Source organism: Cheilinus undulatus, linkage group 19, assembly GCF_018320785.1.
Source record: "Cheilinus undulatus linkage group 19, ASM1832078v1, whole genome shotgun sequence".
NCBI lineage: Eukaryota > Metazoa > Chordata > Actinopteri > Labriformes > Labridae > Cheilinus > Cheilinus undulatus.
This window is the reverse complement of record NC_054883.1, coordinates 27,569,603-27,596,444: the sequence shown is the minus strand read 5'-3', so window position 1 is coordinate 27,596,444 and position 26,842 is coordinate 27,569,603. Positions and strand designations below refer to the sequence as shown.

The 26,842-nt window shown below is 37.5% G+C and overlaps 1 protein-coding gene across 1 annotated transcript in view; it reads right to left on the bottom strand.

The window, feature by feature from the left end:
• The window catches only part of LOC121527362 (guanine nucleotide exchange factor VAV3), a 159,075-nt gene that overhangs the window by 56,878 nt on the left and 75,355 nt on the right, over positions 1-26,842 (bottom strand). The window contains exons 3-13 of the mRNA XM_041814298.1: positions 20,720-20,778; positions 20,528-20,593; positions 19,115-19,223; positions 16,361-16,462; positions 12,757-12,825; positions 11,245-11,348; positions 10,855-10,954; positions 9,101-9,196; positions 2,469-2,537; positions 1,074-1,160; positions 894-979 (exon numbers count right to left, since the gene is read on the bottom strand). Of these exons, the coding sequence (XP_041670232.1) occupies positions 894-979; positions 1,074-1,160; positions 2,469-2,537; positions 9,101-9,196; positions 10,855-10,954; positions 11,245-11,348; positions 12,757-12,825; positions 16,361-16,462; positions 19,115-19,223; positions 20,528-20,593; positions 20,720-20,778 (947 nt within the window). The remainder of the gene's footprint in view (positions 1-893; positions 980-1,073; positions 1,161-2,468; positions 2,538-9,100; positions 9,197-10,854; positions 10,955-11,244; positions 11,349-12,756; positions 12,826-16,360; positions 16,463-19,114; positions 19,224-20,527; positions 20,594-20,719; positions 20,779-26,842) is intronic.

Here is a 26,842-nt window from a genome sequence, read left to right as displayed (position 1 = left end):
GGGAAAAATCTATAAGTAGTGAAATATATGTGATTTTAGTCAGTTTTACAACAGTTTAACAAGTTTATTAAACTTAAATGGGATAAATCAGTTCTTATTTTTATTGTGAGTCTCATCACTGCTTAAATTCACTTAGTAATTCAACATTTGTGAGTATTATATGTCCCCTGTTTGAATTATAGGATGAAACCAGTGGTACCATCATTACTTATTCTAAAGCCAGTCAAGTCCTGTCTCCAAAGGAGGTCAGAATATGAAGACAACCTCACCAACTCTGATGTCTGTGTGCCTGTCAGGAGACACTGCAGCCATCTCTGATGACTCTGTGAGTTGTCTCTGTTCCATGTCCTAAGTTTTCTGGAAAAGCAGCGTGTTGATTCATATCTAAAGTGTCATTATGTTCCTCAAAATAATTGTGTATAAAATGTTTTGTTTTTGGATATTTTTATGTGTAAGTAAATACTCTTTGACTTTATATATGTTGAATAACATTTTTATATGCATACACTCCATGGACTCTTTTTTTTTTTTTTTACCACATAGGTACAAGGAACCATATATGGTCACTTCACTGACCTTTAAACTTACCCTGAATATTTTTGAAAAGCCTTTATTCTGTGAGTCAACAAAGTTTGTCTTGCTGATTTACAGAGTTGAATCAGGTCAAACTCCTGCTCTCTGTTTATTGTAAACACATCGAGACCGCAGCGTGCTTCTGACAAACGTAAGCCTTTGGCAGAAAGACAAAACTAACACTACAAAATCTGCATGATGAAAATGTTCACCTTCAGGACACACAGGTTTAGTTTGTTGTACAGTTACACAAACTCTGGCACAATTTCAAGATGAACAAGACTCTGTTTTACCACCTGTCAGCAACTGTGACACCTCACCTGTCCTGTTTGGCTCGTTTGTCCACTGAGGCCACCCGTACCTCCCCGTCCCCTTTGGGTCTGCCGTAGTTACTCAAAGGCTGATTCTGCAGAAATGAGACCCAGAAAAAGACAGAAGATTTTCAGAGAACTGAAGGGCTGTGATTAACATTATGTCACATAGAAAAACATGTGGCTCACCAAGTTCTCGATGGATTTCTGATACTGGTCTATTTCTCGTAACGTCTCGTTGTCTCTCTTCACCTCATTTACATACTGAGCCAGGTCCTGCACAAAGAGCAGGGAAATAAAACACGTCTTTGAATATCGAATCCACGAACACCCCCCACCCCCCACCCCACCCAGCGTTCAGAAAGATGCATTTTGTGTGTTTTCCTATGCTTGTACAGCAGTTGTCTTTCTCTTTTGCTTATTTTTCTTCACTATCTTGTGCTCCACTGAGACACTGTGCATAGCTTTAAACCTAAAAGTAAACCATGATATATCTGAAGACTCAACTCAGCTTAACAAAAATATGAAGCATTCAGTTAAAGACTCACTTAAATATTTTGCACATGCATTCATTCACAGTTATTGTGCAATATTTTTAAGTCTCTTTTTAAGCATTAAATGCAAACCTATGATATAAAATAAGCTGTTGAAGCAGCTTATAAGAGTACATCCCAGGTATTGGTAAAATACATTTGAAAACACGTATCATAACTGTTCAAAGGTACAACCAAAGGACCAATGGTTCTAAACCTTAAAGGCTGAAATTCTCACAAAAGCTAATTGAAAGCTATTTGAAAGATGCAGGAAAAAGGCTAAAAGTAAAAAAAATATATATATTTAAACTCTATTAGGTGAGTTACTGGGACAACATTTGTTTCTGGAGCTGTGGATGTAGCTGCAGCTTGCAGGTGTATGCTGTGGTACAACTGGATAAGCAATTATGGCACTGTATGTGAAAATAAAAGGGTATGGTACTACATTGTTTACAATCATGTCTTATATGTTATTATTTGTTATTGTATGTTATCATATGGAAGGTATGGTATGGTTGGCATGGCATGGAATGGTAAGGTATGGTGTGGTGTGGCGTGGCGTGGCGTGGCGTGGTGTGCTGTGGCGTGGCATGGCGTGGCGTGGCGTGGCGTGGCATGGTGTGGCGTGGCATGGTATGGTATGGTCATATATGGTATGGTATGGTATGGTATGGTACGGTATGAAATGGCATGGCATGGTTTGGCATGGTATAGTATGGTTTGGCATGGCATGGCATGGTATGAAATGGTACGGCATGGTATGGCATGGTTTGGTATGGTATGGTATGGTATGGCATGGTATGAAATGGTATGGCTTTATATGGTATGGAATGGACTGGCATGGCATGGCTTAGCTTGGTTTGCATGGCATGGCATGGTATGAAATGGTATGGCATGGCATGGCATGGCATGGCATGGTTTGGCATGGTATGGTACGGTACGGTACGGTACAGTAAGGTGAAATATTATAGTATGGTATGGTTTTATATTGTTTCATGATGTCTCGTTTCATATCCTATCTTATCTCGTCCAGTGAAATCATTTGTTCTACCTTCATCGCATCTAAAGCCGTCCTCAAGTTACTCTTGTCTGTAGCATCATGAGTGTGTTTCACCAACTCCTGTTGGACAAAAACAATGAAAAACACACAAAAATTAGGAAGAAAATATCAAAAAGTAATGTCTCTTCATAAAAATGTATTCATCGTCAGTCTTAAATGCTGAAAACAGGAAATGTAGCAAATTTACTTAATAATCATAAAAGGAAATAGGCACATTGTCAGGCAGGTGCTCCTGTCCTGTCTTGTTACTACAGGTATGCCACACTTAAAGGGAAGAAGCCTTTAAAGAGCATATTTGATGGCTGATTACAAACAAAACGTCAATAACTGTCCCGTTACAAACGCTCCTTTAAATATGGCCAACAAATGCATCTTTCTTTCCCATCCAACAGAGGACAGATCTAGTGGATCTTTCGTGGCCCAACATAGCCCAACATTTACAGCACTTCCTAAGTATTTTGCACAGTCTGTCTTGACTGGTGAGCCAGATTTATGAAGGAGCTGAGAGTTGCAGAAAAAAGACATAATTTCAAAACAATCTGGTGTGTTTTTATTGTAAACCCAAAAGTAGAAATTGAAAAAGCACAGCTATCGGTAAGCTGTAAATAAAAAATGTTTAAATTCATGAACACTGTTATCACACTGCAGACCCGCACATGACAAAGTAAAGCTTTCACTCCAGATATGAAGAGAAAACTGCAAAACAAATCCTGTCCTGGAATAAATTAGGTATCCTGTGTGTGTGTAGTTATCTATTTTCCCCGTGTGTGTGCAGGAGTGTGTATCTTAAATTGGCTGCCTGTGTCGCTGCTGCGGCGTAAACAAGACATCTAGACCCCAGCAGAGCAGGATAAGGCGGGATACCAAGCATGTCCTTCACACACACACACAACCGCACAGCCACACAGCCACTAAGGGAGATATATACGTCTGCCCTGTACTGTTTAAATCCCCGGTGTCAGTCAAGCTCAACCTGGGTGTTATTATCAGCAGAGTCCGTTTATCTGAACCTGCTCCACCTCACAGCTGATACAGGGCTGTGTTGGCAGGGGGGGGTAGCTGGGACCACATATGATGGAGTCTGTGAGCGAATCATGTTGATGTGTGGAGAAATGATGAGCAGAGGCAGTGAGGAAGAAAGAGAAGATGGATGACAAAAAGAGAGGAAGAGGGAGTGAGAGTGAGAGAGGAAGTGACATCACATTAGTTGGAGACATTCAGGTTATTCACTTGAGCTCATCAGCAGAATCATATATGCTCTGTTTGCAGAATGCAATGACTTGTGAGTCAAGTCAAGTTATGAAGTACTTTACAAAACAACATGATAAAAGAGCAACAACAAAAATTTGTACAATGAGTTTTAAAAACACAGAAATAGTACAAAAGACTTAATTAGATTTGAAGGACTAAAAGGTAGACCTTGATCTGAGGACCGTAGGGTTCTAGGGAACACAATAGACAAGATGTAAAAATTCAAAAGCATGAATGAGGTTTTCTACCTTGGCTTGTATGTTAATAATTTGACAACTTTATCAAAAAAAAGATTGGTTTAAAGTCACTCCAAGGTTTTACAGATTTGATTTTACTGTTACATCCAAAAGACATTATGGCTTCTTTAATGCTTAATAGCAGACAGTTGAGCAGTACATTAACTTTCATTTCGTTAAGCTTAAAGGAAATTCCCAGGTGAATGTCATCAGCATAAAAACAATATGATATACCCTGAAATCTGCTTATAACATGGCCTAAAGGCAGCATATACAGAGAAAATAAAATAGGGCCAAGGACAGAATACTGAAGCACACCACAGGACAAAAAAGACAACCCAATTTTGGGACATTTTTAGGACATTAAATTTATATGAAAACAAAAGATCAGTGGCTCCAGATAGCAAATACAACAGCTTGAGAGGTGAATGACAGACAGCGCATTCAAATACTGGAGATCCACTTTCTGACTTACAACAACATATAAAGACTGAGAGACATCAATGAAAACAACACTTTAAAAAAGGAACTTAGTGTTACTTCATGCAGGACACGATAGTCATACGCCTAGCTGTGATCAGCTGATGGCCAGCTGATCCCAATTATCGTCTCACAGCTCCCAGAGCCAATCACAGCTCTTTCTCTCAACACAGCGGTTTATTCAAACATGACGTTCTTCTCACTAATCCCTGCTTGCATTAATGCTGGTGCACTCTGCTGCTGGCAAAGCCTTACCTCCTCCACCCCAGCATCCTCCTTTATAGCAAAAAGCTTGTTGCACCCTTATATTCAGATTCATACTATTATTGATTAATTGCATTTGAACTAATTTTATTGTATACAATACATATAGTAATAAATGTATGTATCCATACAAGGGTTTCTAGCCATGCACTCCCTGGAAAGTCAAATTCAAACCAGGAACCGTCATGCAGCTAACTACTGCAGCATGCAGCCCTCAAGGAAATATGTCCTTTAATGTTTGTTCAACCTGGACGTTTCCTCTGTTTTACACAACAGCGCATTGAATGTGAATGAAATATGTAACATATCACTGGTGTCAGGACAAAACCACATATCTCCAAAATCACCACTTTTCAGGGAATTAAAAAAATGCTGAGGATTTCAATTAATTAAAAACTGAAAAGTAATTTCTGACATGTTTTTGACACTTTTTATTGCTTTAAAATTGTTTAAAACTCACTGACAGGCAACAAAGTGACCAATAGCATTGACTTATGGAGAAAAAAAAAAAAAGAAAAAAGAAAAATAGAGATACAAGGTTTTGGCTCAACACCAGCGATATGTACTACAATACACAATTATCATCACTGAATAATAATTAATGAAAATCCTCAGGGACAATGATAAGTTGAGTTCTTGTTTTAAAGAGCCAAGTCCCATCATGCATTGCTTCCCCAGCTTTGCAAACATACAATTCACCATTTACTCTGACTGAAATAATCCATCCATCCACGGTCTAACCACTTGAGGCGATGGTATTAACCACTAAACCACTGTGCAGCCCTTGACTGAAAAAAAACTCTGAATTTGCAGACAAATTAATTCTGTAAAATATATCTCACTCCATATCATCATAGTATCATAGTTTGATTAAATGTTTCCACATCAAATCAAATTAACTTTAAGGTATCAGTGTCTTTACAGCATCAGGTTTTATATTTGCTCTGGCTGCAGAGACACAGGAGACAGAAGTCTTTATGCGCTAAATATCAACATTTAAATAGAAGGATGGAGTTCTCTGTTTGTATTTACTGTAATCCCTGTTAAACTTTTTAAAATTTATTGAAATGCATGCCTACTTTAAGCATGCAAACCAAGTGTTGTTCAAATCACTGCAGAATAAAATTCAGGTTTGGCACAAAATTGGCAAATTTCTTGTTTAAAAATACATCATGTGAATTAAAGGCTCAAAATTCTGCCCTATCTAAAAGGCATTTTGCACTGGTTAAAAGTTGCACACATGGAGATGTTTCCATCTTCAGAACTTTCCACTGACTTTGTCTTGAGTTTCAAAGCCTTGGCTTTAAATTCTGATTAAAAAATATTTCACCTTTCTTGCAGTCTTTAGCTCTCTGTTTCAGTCAGCACCTCTCCCCACTTCCCTTCACTGTTAACTGTTTTGTTCTGATAATTAATACATGTGGGCCATAGAGAAACTTCAGACACAAAATCAAAGGACTCTGAGAGCCTGGGGGACGAGAAGCATGGATAGAAGCATGATGAGCAGCACCACCTAGTGGCAGTATTTGTAATTACTCCTAAAGTCTGATAGTCAATGAGAAAGCCTCTGATGATCTACATCTCCTGAAGGAGCTCTGATACTGAAATTTCTCTTTAAACTCAGTAAAGACATCAGTTAGGGGTGACCCTAAATAGTTGATGACTTGTTCAGAAGAGCTATGGACCCGCCAATCTTATGGTGAAACATCTGTCTATGACCCATGGATCGTTCCATTCAATCTATATGGGGGTGCGTAATGTCTAGTTTTACAAAGATTTGCCTGTTCCTCCAAAGAAATAAATACTCATGGCCTATGCTGGAATAAGTAATAACCCATTAAGAGTTACTAAAGCAGTGCTGAAAATAAATGGAATCTTTAAATCAATCACCACTGCAACATAAGAGATAAGAGACCACATAATGAAGCTCAATAATTAAATTCATTGGACTCATTCTGTCTCTTTGCTGTTTTTTTGTTTTTGTTCTTGCTTTTTCTTAAAGGTTTGGTGTAGTTCTTTCAAAAGAATAAAAAAGTCACATTTTTTCCTTTTATTCTGCTTTGTGTTGCCGGTGCTCTACACTTTACAGACAAAAATAAACATAAAATTTGTTTCATGTTTATGTGAGGTTATCCCTGAACACATAATGTTTATTTCACATTATTGTTGACTAAAAGCAGGGGTTCCCAACCTTTCTCGTTGAGGACTCCCTACTTGAAAAGCTAATCACCCCCATCCAGTATTAAGATGGCAAATAAGGGCCACTCTAAAAATTAGGAGCCTGTAATTTTCAGGACAATACTCAATTTTTTTTTATATTTAAAAAGCTGGAAATTTACATGAAAAAAACCCTTGTAGTTTTCCACTTTTAGAGCCGTTCATTTATGTGAGCCAAAACGTGAAATTTTTGAGATCATAAAGCCAAAAACAGCTGACTGCATGGAAGAAAATCAGACCATATAAAGGAGCGTTCCTGCAGTCGAGAGCCTAATGAAATTATAGTTTTACTGGAACTGAGAGAGAAGGTGGTACTTGTGGTTTTATCCCAGAATAATCACATTACCGTTATCATCTGGATTTAGAAGAGACATTTCTGGAAACTGGTTTTATCCCACCAGTATTTTCAGTTTGGTTTAAGTCATGAATTTTTGACTGTACAAAGTCATAAATTTATGACTTCAAATACTTGAAATTTGGGGGTTTATACTGTCAAAATGTACAACTTTTATAACGTGGAGATTTAAATTTTGTTCTTGTAAATGTACAACTCTATAATCTCAAAAATGTCTTTTTTTTCTCTCAAAAATATTTTAGTATAGCACTCTGAGAACAATCTGCCCTTTCAGCGGTGACCTTCTGTGGCTTACCCTCCTAGTGAAGGGTGTCAATCATTGTCCTCAGTAGTCTCCCCTATCATTGCAGTTGTGTGTACTGAGCCAGACAGAGAGAACGAAGGCTCAGGAATCCTTTGTAAATTGGACTTATCCACAGTATTCTAACATTTTTTGATATAATGTTTTTTTTGTGTGTGTAAGTGAGCTGTCCTCTGTAATCCCTATAATTCAAACAAAAAAAAAAGTTATTGAAATATTTAACTTTGTATGTGATGAAAAATGAACCCTGGCCTTCTTGGGTGTTGTTAGTTAAAGCTATGAGCCTTCTGTATCATAAATGGATGTGGGTTAAAAGGTTATAAGGTCAAAATAAGGCTAAATTAATCTGTGAAAAAAAGGATGAATCAAGTCCTAAAAGATTCAATTTTTAATCCAAGACTCAAAAATATATTCCTCAAATGAAGTTATTATCTCTTATGTTGCAAATCACACTATGGATCAATAAGCAGCACTAATAAAATAAAACAAAAGCACATTTTAAAATATATTTTCACAGTCAAATCTGACCAATCACATTCAACCATGTTAATCCTAGTTTGGGACAACAGGGATATTGGATTACTGGATTACATGCAATCATGCTTTAACATGAGAAAAACATTGTAATATTGCAGCTTGGACTGCTGAAGATGAAACTGATTTTTAATCTCTTTTTACAGAGGCAGATTGTTGTGCTTTAAAACTGGCGGAACCTTAAGGATAACATGTAGAAAATACAGTTTATTTTTCCCCATAGGAAAGAGAATATAAAACATTTAAGTCTATTAATATTTAGTTTTATCGCTGAACTTTAACAGTCAAAACAGAGTATATTTGCAAAACGAGTGTAGCAAGTTTACCTGACTATGAAAATGGATTTGTATGCTATGAAAAGGACATTTTAAAGGCTTTTAATCAAGAGATGAAAACAATAAGCCCACGCAACATTAAGCTAATGTAGGTTTCCCTTATCTTTGATGGTTTCTATGTATGACAAATGTAAACAGGATTGTGCAGAAGGCAGTCTGCTCTGGCCAGACTGCAGCCACCTCCAGACACCTGGGCATTGTCACCTCATTTAAATTTAATCTTTTGTTATAAAACCATTATAAATCCCACAACGTAATGAAAGAGTCAATGATGTCTGTTGCAGAAGAATAAATATTCTGTTGTTGTCATTTCTGTGACTGTCTGGCTAAATGAATCACAGAGAATATAAATAATTCAAAATAGAGTTATTTGGTAGGTACAAAAATCAGTAAACTGTGAAAGTCTAATATCAGCACTGAACAAGGGTACTCATATTCTCTGTACAACAGAAAAAAAAGCTGTCTCTGTAAATTAAAGTAACCTGGTGTGTTTCTAAAATGTCAAAAAAGTTTGACCAAAATATAAAGTCACTCCTGTTAAAGCTGTCCTGTTTTATATCAGTCAAAACACCAAAAACACATGATTTCCTGGAACAGCAAAAAAGAAACAGTGTATAAAGTGAAGTTAACATTTCAGGTGTGGATTTTACCTGCAGGAGGAGGTGATACTTTAAGACTCTCTGCATAGGAACCACCAGCAGATCTCTTAGAGTGAACTTTCCATAGTTTGCTCTTTTTGAACACTCCTATAAGAAGAAAACAAAGGATATCAATACATCATATTTTGAGTTAAAGCTTTATTTAAAAGGGGGTTTCAATTAAAGTTAAAGCAAACAAATACAAGATAACCGCATACTTGCTAGAAATGAGTACAAACAAAGAGAAAGTCTCAAACTCTATCTGAGCTCTAGTGAACTGTTATATTTCCCTGTAGTACCCAAGATTCACACTGGAGGGCGCTCTCTGACTGTGTTCATATGCTGATAGATGAGAACCAGTCACAGTCACTCTAAACCAGTGATGGTCAACTTTTGTTGCTAAGGGGGGCACATTTATCTTATAGTCAATATCGAAGGGCAAAACTGCAAGGACTGTTGGATATTCTCATCTTAACCCCTGTGATTACTATAAATTCAATGAAAGGAATAATATGTTGCTTTCATGATCATTTGCTTTACCAAAAGGTAGGTTTGTAGGTTTTTAAACCTAAGAGCAAAGAGAGATTATTTAAAGAGAAAAATTGAGAATTGAGTCCATTTCAAACTGCTTTGTTTCAATCCAGAGAATATTACACAGACTTGGTATCTTACTTTGATATTTTTTATAACTGAATTTTCTATGCATACAAAAAATTATGGAAAAAATCCAAGCCAATTAAATCTACTATAAAGAATAAAGAAATAACTCATCAAAAACAAAAATAAACCATGAATTAATTAATAAAAAGATTGCATATATCATCTAAATAAAATAAAGTATGAATAAATACATTTTCAATTTTTAATAAAATCAAAAACTAAAAAAAAATCAAATTGAAAACAATTAAAAAAGAAATTCACACAAATAAGAAATTAATAACAAAAAATAAAAAAGATAAAATTTAAGGACAATTTCAAAATAAAGAAATAAAAAAAACTGAAATAAAATAAATTAAGAACTAATACATTTTAAATTTGTAATGACGTATAGGATATAAATAATATCGTACACAAATTTAAAAGAAATTAAAATTTAAAGAAAAATTAAGACAAAAAATGAAAATTAAATAAAAATACATATAACAGATAATTACAAAATAACAATTACATTACACTTTTTTCATGAAATCAAAGAAACTAAAAAAGTATATTTAAACAAATTAGAGAAATTAAAACAAATTAAAAATGAGCAAGTTACTACAAATAATATATATATATATATTTTTTTTTTTAACTGACAAAGGATGGAACACTGGTGGCCTAGAGGATAAAGGCTTGCCCATGCATGTGGTATGTGGGGTTCAAACCTGGCCTGTATCACTTTCCTGTATGTCTCTCCACAGCTCTCTCACCTCTGTTTCTGATTCTGTCCACTGTCATCCTCTATCAATTAAGGCCTAAAAAGCCCAAAAATAAATCTTTAAAAAGAAAATCAAAAGGTATTAAAAACAAATTTTTAAATTGTTTAAATTAAACCATCAAAATTAATTGACCATATATCAGTTGTGAAAATCATTAGATAAATGTTTGTTTTCATACTTTCATGGCAGATTTAGTACAGTTTTCTCATGATTTATGATTTATTTGGATTTGAAATTTACTTTGGGACGGATTGAATTAGGTGGAGAGTCGCATGTGGCCCCCAGGCCGCCAGTTGCCCAGCCCTGCTCTAAACCACCATTGACTGCCATAAAAAGCAGCTTTACCTCGAGCTTCATGCGGACGTCCTCTCTGTCTTTACAGATGTGGTCCAGAGTGGCAATGGCTGTCTCCACATGGCTGCAGTATTTCCCATAAATCAACAACCTAGGAGACGGAATAAAAACCCATGAAGAAAACGAGGGCAGAGGGGCAAGGGCGGGCTTGTTCAAGGAATCTAGACTTAAGTAGATATTTAACTTGAGACTTAAAAGATCCTTTCAAACTTTAGAAAAGTTAGAGTAGAGGGAAATGTTGCTAAAAAGCTTAGCTCTGAATAGATTGACAAAAAATCAATATGAAAAGATAAAAAAAAAAAAAGATTTTTAAGTCACACATGGATGAAAATGACATTAAAGACATTTTAAGATCTGTCATTTGACCCAAACACATCATACCTCTCTTTGAAGGTGATGAAGATCTGGTAAAGGTCCTGAGCATTTCTGCTCAGCACCGACTCCTTGATCTCATGCAGCAAACATTTATGAACTTTAACCAGATCCTGAAACACAATAAAAACATTCATTTCTGTATCTACAAATAATGACAAAAGTAAGTTACAGTTTGTTAAAAAGTGCTTTAGAAGTTAAAGTAAAATGGCAACAAATCAACAATAATAACAAAACATTTAAATATGAAACATAAAGAAAATGCAAGTGACCAAATAATGTTATAAATCAGTGATACTCAACCCAAATCAAGGTAAACTCGATCATCAGCAAAGATTCATTACAAGCCACATCAATAAATCTATTTCCCAACTAAAGACAGACTTTAATTGCAAAATTTAAATGAAAACCTTCATTTTATTATTTTTTCCATCTGTATATTATCACTGCCGAGTGAGTGCACAACAGGGGAACATGCATAATCAAGACAGTAGAGGAAGTTGCTGGTGGTGCATCTCTTCACTAAGTTAATTTACTGATGTGTGCTGTCTTGTGTTCAAATTGAAGCTTCACATGTCCTTGTTTTAACATTTTTCTTCACTCACTTCCTGCTGATGCTCTCACACTCATGTTTTATGATGATTATTGCGATACGGGTCTTCATCAATGAGCCCTTTGCACACGGATCACATGTTGAGTTACTTGTCCAAACGCAGCTCTCTTATTTGAGCTTTAATTTACTACTGATAAGAAATATTGTCAAAAGAGCAGAAAAAGAAATCCAAAGCTGCAAAATGAAGCAGGGCAGAACAAGACGATGTTAATGGGAGGGCTGCAGCTGAGTGTGTGCAAGGGTAGTTTTAGTCATTTGGAGGCCCAGGGCAAAGACCAGTACCAGTCCGCAGATCTTCATAAAGGTAAGCTTCTGATCACAATTCATTCCATGGAGATCCAGCTTACGGTCCCAGAGATATTGTAAACAACACATGCACTGTCACTTGGGATCCCCTGTGATCCCATGATGTTCAAAGTGTTTTAAGTTAATAAAGCCAGAGAACTACAGCAAGCGTCAAAACGTGAGGTATAAAACAGCCAATCATAATTCATCAGCTCTTTGAAAAGCATCTAATAGCTCAAACGTGGGACAACCTAACATGTGGCGAGTCTTAGGCCAGACTAAACTTTAGTGGTATATCAATCTTTCTGACACTACAGTAGCCTATATAGACACTTTTCTGCCTATTGCATCCCATTTAACCACACAGTAATTCACCAATTCCTTGTTTACTGGACTTGGGGTCTACCTAACTTAACCCCTGCTCCTGCTTTTGGATCGTGGCTCTCACAAAATAATTTTTCAGACACTATGGCTCTATGGTAGAATCAGGTTGAGTACTACAGGTATAGATATTCAAAACCAGTCTGAAAAGATGCATCTTAAGCTCCTTCTTGAAAATATCTGCTGAAGCTGCTGAAGTGGAGAGACTTCCAAAGAGTTGGCAACACAACACAAAGACTTACCGGTATGTTCACAAACATCTTCTCCATCTCTGCCAAGGTTAGAAACATGGCGAGGGGCGTCATAAAGTGCTGCGGAGAGAGAACAGAGAGGGGGGAGGTGAGTGTGGCTCGTCCCCTGTGCAGTGAGAGGAAGAAAGTCATTTTCAGGGAAGTTATTATATCATAGAGCCGACTTTAAAAGAGCTGCAGTCAGCAGAAACAAGCAGACTGTGTGTCGCCACAATAATCTCATTTTCAGACTTTAATGATTTCCTCTCAGAAACTCTCTCACCTCCACATCTCAGAGGAGCGAAGAACGCAAACTAAAGTCCACGAACACTTCATATCCAAAGTCATCTACAGAGAGAGTCCGCTGGGAAATCTACAGCGCTCCTTCTACAGACGTGAGGTGAAGTGGGGGGGGGGACGCCTACAGTACAGTGAAAGTTCAGGCCAGGAAGAAAACATCTAACAAACAGCTTCTCTTCAGTTTGAACTTCAGTTTCCTCTGCTGGGATCACTTATAACCCACAGCTAATTTAAAAATAATAAAAAATATATTTCCTCTCTATTACTGCTTTCTGGGAGCACAGATTTGTCACTGAACTCATTATTTTTTTCATCATCATTTCTTTTAATCTATGTGATAAGGACACAAATTTCCACAGCTCTGTTTAGAAAGTTAACTTCATTTACAGTAGTGATTAACTACAGTCGATAACTCAGATTATGGGAAATGTTAAAGGTAAACAGTTGATGTCCAGGTATTTCAAATGGATTTCTATTTCATTAAAAGTTATAAAAATGCATTTTTGTTCTTTTGATTAAGTCCATAAATATGAGAATCTGACAGAAAGCTGTATAAAAACAAGGTTTCATATTTCCAAGATAAGAACAGGTTGTATTCTGCTTTCAGGGAGACTGAGCTGAAAAATGGGCTTGAAGTAAGTAATTTAATTTAGCCAAAGAGATCACATATCAACTGAATCATGACTGAACTATAACATAAAGTTGTAGCACAAGTGCTTTGGTTATAAGACAATCTTAAAAAGAGAGAAGCTACTCTTACAAAATTAGACGCATTGAAAGAATAAATACAGGCCCTTTAAAAAAATTTCACCCACTTGGACGTTTTACTCTTTTACTGGTTTAATAAATCAATCATGGTTAGTCACTGGTTAATCAGGATTCCTGGTTACCATTACACCATGAGGAAAGGAACACCCAAGCAACTCAGAGAAAAGATCATTGAAAAGTGTAAGTCAGGGGTTTTGGATACAAAAAAAACAAATTCAAGGCTCTGAAAATCCCCCGAGACGTCAATTAAAACCATCATTAAGAAATAGAAGAAATATGGCGCATGGTTAAATCTTCCTAGATCAGGCCGTCCTCACTAACTGAGTGACCGTGCAAGAAGGAGACTAGTAAGGAAGGCCACCAAGACACCTTTGACTACTCTGAAGGAGTTACAAGCTTCAGCAACTAGTCAAAGATTTGTGGTACAGTTGCAAAGAGAAAAGCAGCTGTTGAAGAAAATTCATATTAAATCTCGACTAGAGTTAACCAAAGGCATGTGGGAGACTCCATGGTCAAGCGGGAGACAGTTCTTTGGTCTGGCTGGCACACGCCAAATACACATGTCACCACAAACACACCATTCCCGCTATGAAGCATGGTGGTGGCAGCATTATGCTGTGGAGATGCTTCTCAGCAGTCAGCCTTGGAATGCTTTTAAAGGTAAAGCCAAAATAAATGCAGCAAGATATAGGAAGATCCTGGAGGACAAACCTACTCAGTCTAAAAGAGATGTACAACTTGGGAGAAAAAAACGATTATCCAGAAAGACAATGACCTGAAGCATGCAGAAAAAGCTACACAGAAATGGTTTCAAGACAACAAGGTGAATGTTCTGGGGTGGCCAAGTCAAAGCACAAACCTTTATCCAATAGAAAATTTGTGCAGGGACTTAAAAAGGGCTGTTCATGCTGGATCTCTGTGCAACCTGAGATTAAGCAGTCTTGCAAAGAAGAATGACGTAAAACTGCAGTGTCCAGATGTGCAAGCCTGATTGAGACCTATTCACACAGACTCAGTGCTGTGATTCAAACTGATTCACATTACTTTGTAGATATCTGTTTCACTTTGAAATTATAGATTTTTTTTTCTTGGTGAAATAAGTAAAGTTATATTGGCCATGACTAATTCAAAAAATCATTAAAGGTGTTAAACAGCCAAGGGGGTGCATACTTTTTATGTGCACTATACATGTTAGTCTCTATATTGAATAATGCTGCAGGTTTTTTGCATTTGTTCATGGTGGGTTTGATACTACTACTACTAATAATAATAATAATAATAATAACAATAATAATAATAATAAAAAAAATAATAATAATAATAATGAAAAAAATTATTTGTGTCCTTTATGATGGAACTAGAAAATTACTTCACCAAGGTCACAATGAACTCTGAGTCCTCACAGTCAAGTCTGCAGATTTGTGAGTCTTGGAAAGTGTGTAATTTGGCTGTGTATTTTTTTTTTTTAATTAGTCAACACAAACCTAATGATGCGACAGTGGAGCGACACTGAGCACACACACAACAAGCCTCAAAGTTAGTGAGTCTGTGAGCATGGAGATTGGGCTTAGGCCATAGACAGCTGACATTTCTGTGTGTCTGGTGGGGCCTGTGGTTATCTTAAAGGGACTTCCAGTCTTCCTTTTCTGCATGTTGGCTTTGTTTGCAGTCTGACAGCAATTTTAGAATGAGGATTTTTAGCTGCACAAGCACAAAGATGTCTGTTTATTGGCAAATATTAATTTAAGTTGTCCTCAAGTGACCACAGATAGGTTTCAGGAATGCATCACAGCTGATTAGTTCTGCCGCTTTTTCTCTGCTTACAGACTTTAACTGTAGTCATTTCAATTCTGCATACTATGTATAGAAGCACTGCAGCAATTTAAAGGGGACATATTATGCAAAAATCCCTTTTTCAGGCTTTTCTAACACAAATATGAGCCCCTGGCCTGTCCACAGTCCCCTCAAATACCAGAAAAATCCATTCCCTTTCCCCCTCTCTTTCTCCACCTTTCAGAAAATGTGTGCTGAAACAAGCCATTCTCAGATTTTACACCTAGTGACCTTGCCACGAGCATAAGCACCCACCCCCAGATTTGGTTGGCCCTTCCCCACTTGGAGGAAAGATCCACCCTCCTCTACTGATCCTCCTCTCAGCTACCAGCTGAGATGCTGGATAGCTCAGTGGGTTACCCTGCTGACTATGGTCTGGGAGATAGATGTCAGTCAGGTCCTGAACTTTGGATAAAAAGGCCTGTAACATCAGGAGTGCTGCATCCATTTCCTGAGAGGGGTGTGGTCAGGGGCGGAGTCAGACAGCTCATTAACATATAAAGCCACAGACACAGAAACAGCTTGTTCTGAGCAGGGCTGAAATAGAGGGGGTTTTAGACATGCAAAAATTCAATACTGGAGTGTTTTTTCAGCAACAAACTCCACAGGCATGTTTTGAGGACCTCTGAGAAAATATGTCACCTTTAATGCATAAAGTGTTAAATTTGGAGCCACAGTGTTAAGATGAAGGCATGATAATGAGCCCTGTCTTTACCTTCTCTATAGACTCCAGGGTCTCAGTGTATTTCTCCTCCGTCTGTTTGATCTCTGTTAGACAGCAGCTCCTGATGTCAGTCTCTGCCTGCTTCTGAAAGGCCTGGATGCACACAAAATCACACATATACACAAACCCACACAGACAAACACAAGGATAGATTGTTAGGTCTTGAACCAGATGTTTCTGTTGAGCTCTATAAGCAAGGTCGGACCCATGCTGCATACATCGTCAGCTTTATTCAAAGTAATGGTAGGACAAATGGCTAAACCATTTACTTAAATCAAATAGATGACAAAATTAATTTTCAACCTGAGGTGGGACTACATACATATTAATTTCCAAAATATCTGTTAAAAAGAAATACTGTAGCTTACAGATTCATGTAGGCAGCATCATTTACACACATATCTTATTTCACAAATACAGATTCCAGCAACAATAACCTCTTTCAAAAAAATCATCACTATCTCTAATATTATAAATTAACTCCTAATTGCAATATAAGTACATAAATCAAAGCATTTGTATGATCCTATATTGCACTAAACAGACGAAAACAAAAGAGAACACATACAGTGCAGTCCAGAAAGTACTCAGACCCCCTTTACTTATTTTGTTTTTTCTATGTTCTAGCCTGATGCTACACTCAATCAAAAAAAATCAACTTTATTCTCATTAATCTACACTCAGGAAGAAGTTTGGTGTCACCAGGACTCGTCACAGATCTGGTCGCCCAGCCAAACTGAGCGATGAGGAAAGAAGGGTCTTAGTAAGAGAGGTGACCAAGACCCTGATGGTCACTCTGTGTGGAGATGGGCTTGGCTTTTTATTTACAATACAATACAATACAAGAACTTTATTTAACCCTGAAGGGAAATTCAATATATATATATTTATATGGATATACAGATATATATCAATTTGGAGTGTTTTGCAAACTCCAAGGGGCTCTCGTGTGTTTTGCACTGAGGAGGGGCTTTCATTTAGACACTCCTCCATAAGCCCATACTGAAGGAGGACTGCAGTGATTGTTGTCCTTCTGGAACTTTGTCCCATCTCCACACAGGATCCCTGGAGCTCAGTCAAAATGACCATTGAGTTCTTGCTCTCCTCTCTAACTAAGGTCTTTTTCCCTGATTGCTTGGTTTGGCCGGGCGACCAGCTCTTGGAAGAGTCCTGGTCCTGGACCTCCTCATTTGGAGGATTATGGAGGCTACTGTGCTCTTGGGAACTTTCAGAAATTGATTCCAGCCTTCCCCAGATCTATGCCTTGCAAAAATCCTGTCGCTGAGCTCAGAGATAGGAGCCTTTGACCTCATGGCTTGGTTTTTATTCTAATATGTATTGTCAGCTGTGACGCCTTCTATAGAGTTGTAGGTGTGTTTCTGAATCATGTAAAATCAACTTCAATTACCACAGGTAGACTTCAATCAAGGTGTAGAAACATCTCAGCAAAACTCAAGAGAAATGGGAGGAACCTGAGCTAAATTTCAAGTGCTTTTTTTTAACCAAAATTCTGAATATTTACATCAATGTGTAATTTCACTTTTTTTACTTCAATAGATTTACAAACATTTCTAAAAATCTGTTTTCACTTTGTCATGGTGGGGTAATGAGTGTGGATTAATGACATTAAAAATACTTTTTTGGACTGTAGCATCAGGCTGCAACATAAGAAAAATTAAAAAGAGAAGGGGATCTGAAAGCTTTCTGAATGTTCTGTAATGTGTCTAAACAGGGAATAATTTGGTGTAAAATCTGACAGAAAATGTGTCTGTATGCAGGATGACACAAACTACTGAATTGTTAAACCCTTTTATAAATTTCTTTTAGATATCTTGAACCTTTGGTGTTTTATTTTTAAATATGATTTTCTTACAAATGTATGCATTGTGAATGTGTTTTATTGTATTTAATTCATTACTTTATGTATTTTCATGCTGACCCATCTTGTATGAATTTAGTGGGCTTTCTCTGCACACTGCCTAATGCCAATTCTCTCTCTTGACACAGAACATTTCTAATCTAACATAGTCTAATGCAATGCTATCTAATCTTATGAAATCAAATATAAATTTACCTCATTATATGTAATCTGATCCAATCTAATTGCTTGTTTAATGGAGTTTGTGTAGCTTGATGTTGCAGCTTCAGGAAGTGAGGAGAGTTTCTCAGCTCACATAGGTTTAAGTGAATTTCACTGTTAGGTTGAACACATCCAACTGTGTTTAATAAATTGCTTTTACAAAAACTAGTTAAGGGGGCAAGATTCATTTTATTTTATTTTTTACAGACTTATAGGTTATAATTTAAGCCACTGGATTGAAACTGTTAGAAAAAAGAAAATGGCTGAAAAAAGAGTCAAACATGTGACCTCCAACAGAACCAAAAGTTTTCATGTCAGTTTTGAAGCAGAGAAAAGCTGGCCTCCAGGGTTAATGCTGAGCTAAGCCAATCATCTCCTAACTAGATTAAACTAGATTTACTCTTTTAGGTCTTATTGTGTGTTTTAGCTTACACTTACTACTGCTGTCTTTGTCACTGTGTTTTTATCTATGTTTTTATGTACAAGCTGCTCTGAACCAGTTGCCCCTTGAGGGATTAATAAAGCTGTTGAATTGATTGAATTGAATAAAATTTATTAAGAAATGAGAGTAAAGCCAGTATTTCACTAAACATCGAACTACTTTATCATCTGAACAGGTATTTTGTGGAGTCATTGGGAGAAAAGGAGTAGAGAAGAGGACTGACTGGAGGAGGGAGAGCTTCAGTCTTCATCAGGTCCTCGTAGATTTCTCCTCCTTCTTCATCATCATACACGCAGTCATACAGATCCTCCTCATCCTCCACACCCTTCTCACTGCAGAACACAGGAAAAATTATTTTTTTAATATCAAATATGTATTGATGCCTGGTGAAAAATAAACATCCTAAAAGCTATTTACTCTAAGGACAAATTGTGTGTCTGAGACAATTTGTACTGAAAGTTATCAAAGTATCCAACATTTTGATAACCTCATATATGAAAGCTGAGGTGTCTGACTGTGAGGAATTAACAGCTTTTTTACTACAGAAAAAAAAAAATCACACAAGTGGATTTAAATATGATGCTGTGAATCCTGTTAGTCAGGGCCAACACTTAATCCACAGCTGAAAGAGGCTCACGCTCACACTGAAGTAGAGACCTTTATACGTGTAGCCACAGGCCTGTTCTCTGTATTCACATCTGAGCCAATTACAGACCGAACCTAAGCGTCTGTGCTAACATGATCGCAGCCAGGGCTCTTATGTGTTTAAATACACAAAAAAGTTTTTGGAATGTCTCTAGTAGATGCATTCATCCTGCAGCAGTAAAAATAGATGTAATGTCTGCACCAGTCCTTGATGGATCAAAGTGTTTCCACTAGAAACAGCTGAGTAGATGGTGACATCTACTATTTCAGCTAGTTATTGTGGACCTAATAAATAAGTAAGCAGCTAACATATACTGAACCATAAAAAAGAGACCAAAATGGTGCTTTATGGCCATGAGACAAGACGCTAAGTGAGGCAGACACCAATCACTGCACATCACCACAAACACACCATCCCCAATGTGAAGCATGGTGGTGGCAGCATCATGCTGCAGGGATGCTTTTGGGCAGTTGGCCCTGGAAGGTTCGTAAAGGTAGAGGGTAAAATGAATTTGGCAAAATAAATTCTGAAGGACAATCTTATTCAGTCTGCAAGAGAACTACAGCTTGAGGGAAGATTTATTATCCAGCAAAACAATGACCCTAAGCATACAGAGAAAGCTTCACAGAAATGGTTTAAAGACAACAAGGTGAATGTTCTGGAGAGGCTGGATCTAAACCCAGACCTCAATCCACTGTAGAAATTGTGGCTGGAATTGAAAAGGCCATTATTGCCGATCTCTGTGCAACCTGACAGAGCTTGAGCTATTTTGCAAAGAAGAATGGAGTAAAATTGCAGTATATAGGAAACCTACAGAGCACTCTGATGCACAGCACTATCCACTGTGCTGTCACTCAGACCAAGCAGTTGAAGTCTGAAAATAAATCTTTTGTTGTTGTTGTTTTGGTTTTTTGGATAAATCACTAAAGTTTGCCAATGTTAGCATCGTTAAAACAGTAAATATGTTAAAAAAAATAATAATAATAATACTCTATGAGGTCCTCCAGGTGGTTATAAATGTCTTCGTCTTCAACACTCTCCTCTGACGGAAACGGCCTGAAAACACAAACAGACATGAATTGAGCCATATTTTATTCTATTTTAATGAATTTGAAATTTAAAGTGAAATATCTGTAAATCCAGTGTCATTGTAAAGTAATATATAAATTCACATGGTTGTACCTGATTCCAGTCTGCTGAGCTGTGGCTGTGTGAGACAGTTTGGAGAGAGTGTCCATAACCTGCAACAGAAACAACATTTTATCAGTGCTATCAACATTACCAAAATAAACACAATCATTCTGAAAAGAAAAAAGATTTTCTTTACTACAGCTGAGATAGGAGGTTCTGTTGAGGTCTTCCATGGCATCATGTGATGCTGTGAGTATCAAAGGAGGACTTAAATGTTCTGGTATCTGAATCAGTTTAAGGGGAATTATGCCAATAAAGATATAATGTGTTTTTAAACAATAGCTACTCCAGCAATCGATGCATTGCTGTGCCTCACTGTTGCAACACTCAGAGGAACCACCAGAGGGCAGCATTCTCTAACAAAACACCACTCTGACCACTCACACTTCCTATTATTGTGGGGTTTAAATATCTATGTGAAAAACAACAGATTCACACTGCTCACCACAGACAAATACTTAATAAGCATTTATATTAGTACACTAGCATACACATTGACTATTTTTACTTGTACCCAAAATAAAAGAGTGACTAGAGTGAGAGTTAATTCAGTAAGTTGACTATGAAATAACTCACATCTTTAATGCAAAGAAAGAAATATAAATATTTTATAAAAGTAAAACAGCTTGACAAATGTGAATATTTTTGTTCTTTCTCTGGACACTGAATATAATGGAGTTGTTGATTAAAGCAATACATTTAAGGGTATTTTTACTGTAATGCTGACCAAAGATTTCTGATTTTCTGACATTTTAAAGACCCAGCACCAAACAATAATTTGATACGGAAGTCATTTTTAATATACTACAAGCTTATATCACAGGAGCAATCGTCTGATTTCACATAAAATTTCTCCATATGCAGAAGAAGCATTTTATTGCCTAGAATGAGTAACAATTATCCAGTTCAGCAAGCTAAATTCTCTTTTTGAGTTTCTTAAATCAGAAGTAACTCACTTGATATGATAAGCAATTCAGGCCTTGTTCTTGCCTTTGTAAATCTTTAAATATGAAGATTTTCTAGATTCATCAAGACAATGTGGCTTGAAATAAGAGCAATCAGATATTTTGGACTGAATTAAACAAATACATTTGGTTAGGTTGATGCAGAAGACAAATGATGCAGCTGCAGATAAAAAGCCTGAGTGAACGCACAATAAAGCAGTGTTAACACAGCGATCATTAACCGATCGTTCTGTGAAGTTAAGCGTGTGCTCTCATTGGCTGACACAGTTGTTATTAGTATGACATGTAATTTCACGCCGCTGTGCTCCGAGCTGCTGCTGCCCTTGACCCCTCGCTCTCGTGACCTGTTTGACTAATAATCACCTGCTGCATCATGAATACAAACAATACAGAGGAAGAGTTTACAATTCAGCTGCATGGATTTATGATCTGGATGCACTCTCTGCAGGGAGATCACTTCCAACATAAGCTAGTCAACAATCAACACATGCTGATATAACATGCAAGCATGCTGCACATTCCCTCTAACACTCAGATGTAACAAAGACACATTAGGCTGGGAGCACAAGCTCTGAGAGATCAATACTGATCACACAACAGGCTGACCCTCCCCCATAGCGGACACTGCTGACTACCTTTAGACTGTAAACTCAACAGTGAGACTAATAATGATTCATAGTGAGAGTTGAGGCTCATTTAGGTTTCAATCTTGAGGGTTTTTAACCACTAAGATTTTTAATCTACATGAGCAGACAAGTGTTGATCAAATGGACAACATGTAAACAATTCAACTGCATCACATCCATCAAATAAAAGCTAAAAAGACACTGACTAGTGTTTTATAAATTCTAATAAATCATACGTATTCATGCAAAGGTGTGAAAGTAACACTGTGAGTTCATCAGGAGTTGGAACTGTGCAGATCTATGAGTGGCGGAGCTACGAGAAGCTCTGCAGAGATCAGGAGAGGAAAAGCAGAGGTGTTTCAGACCTGCACTGATATGTTTAATAAAGTCAAAGTGAAAATACATTCTGAGGATTGTTCACTACAAATCTCATTCAGATTCAACCCCCCCCCCCATACAAAGGAGTTATGTAGTATTCTTTAAAGCCCTACTGTTTACAGCTCATCCTTTTTTGCAGCATAATGACTTGAATGCACCCTTTGAGGCAAAGCCCAAGGCAAACAAGGCTTCACAACTGTTCTGTGTGCACTTTGCATTGTTTCATTTATTTATTTAAAAGGATAAACACAAAAGCACCTCCTCTGTGAATGTACCAGTGTAAACCAGTCTCCTCATTTTAAACAGAAGTCCTATGATGAGTTTATTTTATCCAATCATAAGAAGAGAAAATGTTTATGGGTCTCAAGAGGTTAGAGGTCTGCCTAAAGGGCTGGCTAGCAGTGGCATGGACCCACTTGAAATCTGACTGGAGATTCTCCAGTTATATTCTCTGCCTAAACCTAAGCCTCTGACATGCCATGCAGCCTGGAACCAGGATGGGCCAAGATCCCATCACCCTCTCCCGGGTCCAGGCTGGGTCAGGCTTGAAGGGAGTCAAAGGTGGCCCGTCAGACATGGCAGCACAACTACATTTGACTTTAGATTTGATCTACTTTTCTGGCAAAAACTTCAGAACACAATTCAGTACAAGTCCTTGTACTTTAAGATTTAACTATAAAAGCCAACTTATTAATCAAGGTTCAATGGCTTGGGTAGGATCAGCCTGGAATTTTTGGGACTGATCTAAAGCACTGAATCCAGCTGACACCTAACAACCATCAACTACAAATATCTATTAGCCTTATAGAGGGAAATCTATGTTTAAATCAACCATTTGGAATGTGCTGCAAAAGATTTCTTTGGTGTTTATATGTGGTAGAGTTTCTTCTGTTAGTGCTATGAATTTTGACTTTAAAGAAACATCTTCTGAGTCTTTAAATACAACCCACATTCCAAAAAGGTTGGGACGTTGTGGAAAATGTAAATAAAATTCAGTGATTTCCAAATCTCATAAACCCATGTTTCATTCACAATAGAAAATAAACAACATACAGGATGTTGAAACTGAGACATTTTACCATTTCATGAAAAATATTAGATCATTTTGAATTAGATGGCAGCAGCAAATCCCAAAAAGTAGAGACAGGGCAATGAAAGGCTGGAAAAGTAAGAGTAAAAGTAACTAAAAGTAAGTAATTAGGACTGGCATCAGGTCAGTAACATGACTGGGTATAAATTCGCAATTTAGAGGGCAGAGTCTCTCAGAAGTAAAGAAGGGCAGAACCTCACCAGTCTGTGAATAACTGTGCCTTAAAATTGTAGAAAATTTTCAGGAATATGTTCCTCTGTGTATAAATTGCAACGACTTTCCCACCATCTACAGTACATAATAACACCAAAAGATTTAAAAAACAAACAAACAGAAAAAAACCCTGCACAAGGGTTAGGGACAAAGGTCAAAAGTAGATGCTTGTCATCTTCAGGCCCTCAGGCGGAAACAGGCTTGATTCTGAAGTGGACAACACACCATGGGCTCAGGAACACTTCTAGAAATCACTGTCTGTCAACTCAGTTTGCTGTGCCATCCACAAATCACTGGCACTGGGTCAAAACCTTGTACTTTCAAAATAACTCTTTTTCAGGGAATGAAAAAACACAGTATTTTTCAATTAATTTACTACTGATTGGTCATAGTCAGTATCTCTTTTACACTTTTTATTGCTTTAAATTTTGTTAAAACCCACTGTCAGATGTAAAGGGTGACTTCTCGCACTGATTTATAAAAAAAAATTTAAATAGTGAAAACCAGCACAATGCTAAAGTTGTGTCATGCAAAGAAGAAGTCATATGTGAACACAATCCAGAAACGTCGCTGTCTTCTCTGGGTGTACAAGCTCATTATAAATGAACTGAGACAAAATGGAAAACTGTTCTGTGGTCAGATGAATGAAAATTTGAATTTTTTGGGGGAAATTATGGATACCATGTTCTGTGGACTAAATAGGAAAGGGATCATTCAGCTTGTTATCAGTGCACAGTTCAAAACCCTACATCTCTGATGGTATGGGGTTGCATTAGTGCCCATGGCGAAGGGCAAGTTACACATCTGGAAAGGAACTATCAATGCTGAAAAGTATATAGAGGTTTAAGAACAACATATGCTCCCATCCAGATGTCTGGGATAACACATATTGGCCCTGTCCCTACTTTTTTGAGATGTGTTGCTGCCATCAAATTCAAAATGAGCAAATATTTTTCATGGAATGGTAAAATGCAACAGTTTCAACATGTCATTTGCATTCAACTATGAATAAAATGAGTTAATGTGATTTGCAACTCATTGCATTGTTTTTTATATTTTACACAGTGCCCAAACTTTTTTGAAATCTGGGTTGTAATTCAGCTGAAAAAACTCACCACTCTGTCACATGAAATGTTTTTAAAGCAAATATATATGGGTTAAAGTAGATGTGACGACTGGTGTATTCAATCTTTATGCCTCTCCATGCTAATCCAGTGCCTCAGATGTGCCATCCTCATTCAAAAGAGCATTTTAAACCTCATAGAGCTCTGAGTTCTCGCTCTGATAATCAACAAAGTCCTCTGCATGCGGAGGCTGTTTGGCTCGTACAGCAGGTCCAGAAGCTGCAGAGTGCTTATGAACACGGCTCTGGACCATCTCCAGTCTGAGCTGGCAGTGATGTTTGAGTACGAGCTGTGATTCTTTTGCTCTGTGGCTTCACTGAATCCTGAATGAGTCACACTCTCGCTCAACAGATCTGACCATCTGCACACAGCCAGGATGAGTTTCTGAACAGTGACAGGCATCACACTATCTGTATAAATGTCCAGAAAAATGTCCACAAAGGAAGAGAGAGGCTTAAATCACCAGGGGGGAAATGTAGTCATCAGTCAGCAAACATAAATATAGATGATTACAGCTGCAAGAGTTAAAAATAAATCATGATTCAGAGTCACACGGACTCAAATGCAACGCCGGTTCAGTTTATGTTCTTTAACGCTGCGGTGAGCAACTGTGTCAGCACAGGAAAGCACAAACTGAGGACTGTTTCAGTGTTTTATGCATTAGAAAGGTCAGAGGTCATGCATTACAAGCAGAGGAGTGGGGTTTGATACTCTGTTAGAGGCTCATAAACCCGCAGCACTGCTGAGTAAATGATGGACAGGAGAGTGGATAGCAGGGTGAGGGATATGTCTGTAATGACAGATAGGAGACAACAGTGTGTTGTGTGTGTTTATGCATGTATGTCAGCAGCAATCCATCTCTAAGTGCTAAGGTCATGAATGATTGATGTGCTTAAGTCAGGAATCATGGCTCCATCAGTTAAAATCGTTAAAGTTCACACTTTTTTAGACAAAACAGCTAAGAAGCAATGCACTTAGATTCTTCCTTAAAATCACAGAAAATATTCTAAGCATAAAAAACACTAGTCATAGTTATTTTTTAATCAGCATGTAATCATACATCCAGTATGATCGACCGCAATGACGCATCATTAAATGGGGCTGCAGCAAACACGGATGACTTTTCATTGTTTGCACAGAAAAATCAATAATGTCCTCAGTTATCCGACACCACTGAGCTTCAAAATCTGGTTTATAAGTTTAAGTAATCAAACTTGGGATGGCAAAAAATATTCAGTGTCACTGCTCAAGTAACACTTCCGCAAAAAAAGTTCAGATAACTCTCATCTCTCCTTCATGAGTGAGGGTAGAATAGAGTGACAGATGGATTGGTGCAGCATGGCCTTTGCAGGCTTTATAGAAGACTCTCATGGTAAAGAGGGAGCTGAGCTGGAAGGCAAAGCTTTCAATTTACCAGATGATACGATCCAGCCTTCACCAATAGGCTATAGAGACCAAAAGAATAATAGTCCAGATATATGCAGTCAAAGTGACATTCCTCAGAAATGTGTCTGAGCTTAGAGATAGGGTGAGGAGCTCAGACATCCAAAGGGATCCCAGAGAAAAGCCTCTGCTCTTTTGCAGTGAAAGAAGCTAGTGCAGGCATCTGCTCAGAATGCCTCTTGACCCCCCAGGAGGAGCTGGAAAATGTCGCTGGGTAGAAAGATGTCTGGATTGTCTTGCCTCAGACAAAAAGAAGAGGATGGCTGGATGGAAGT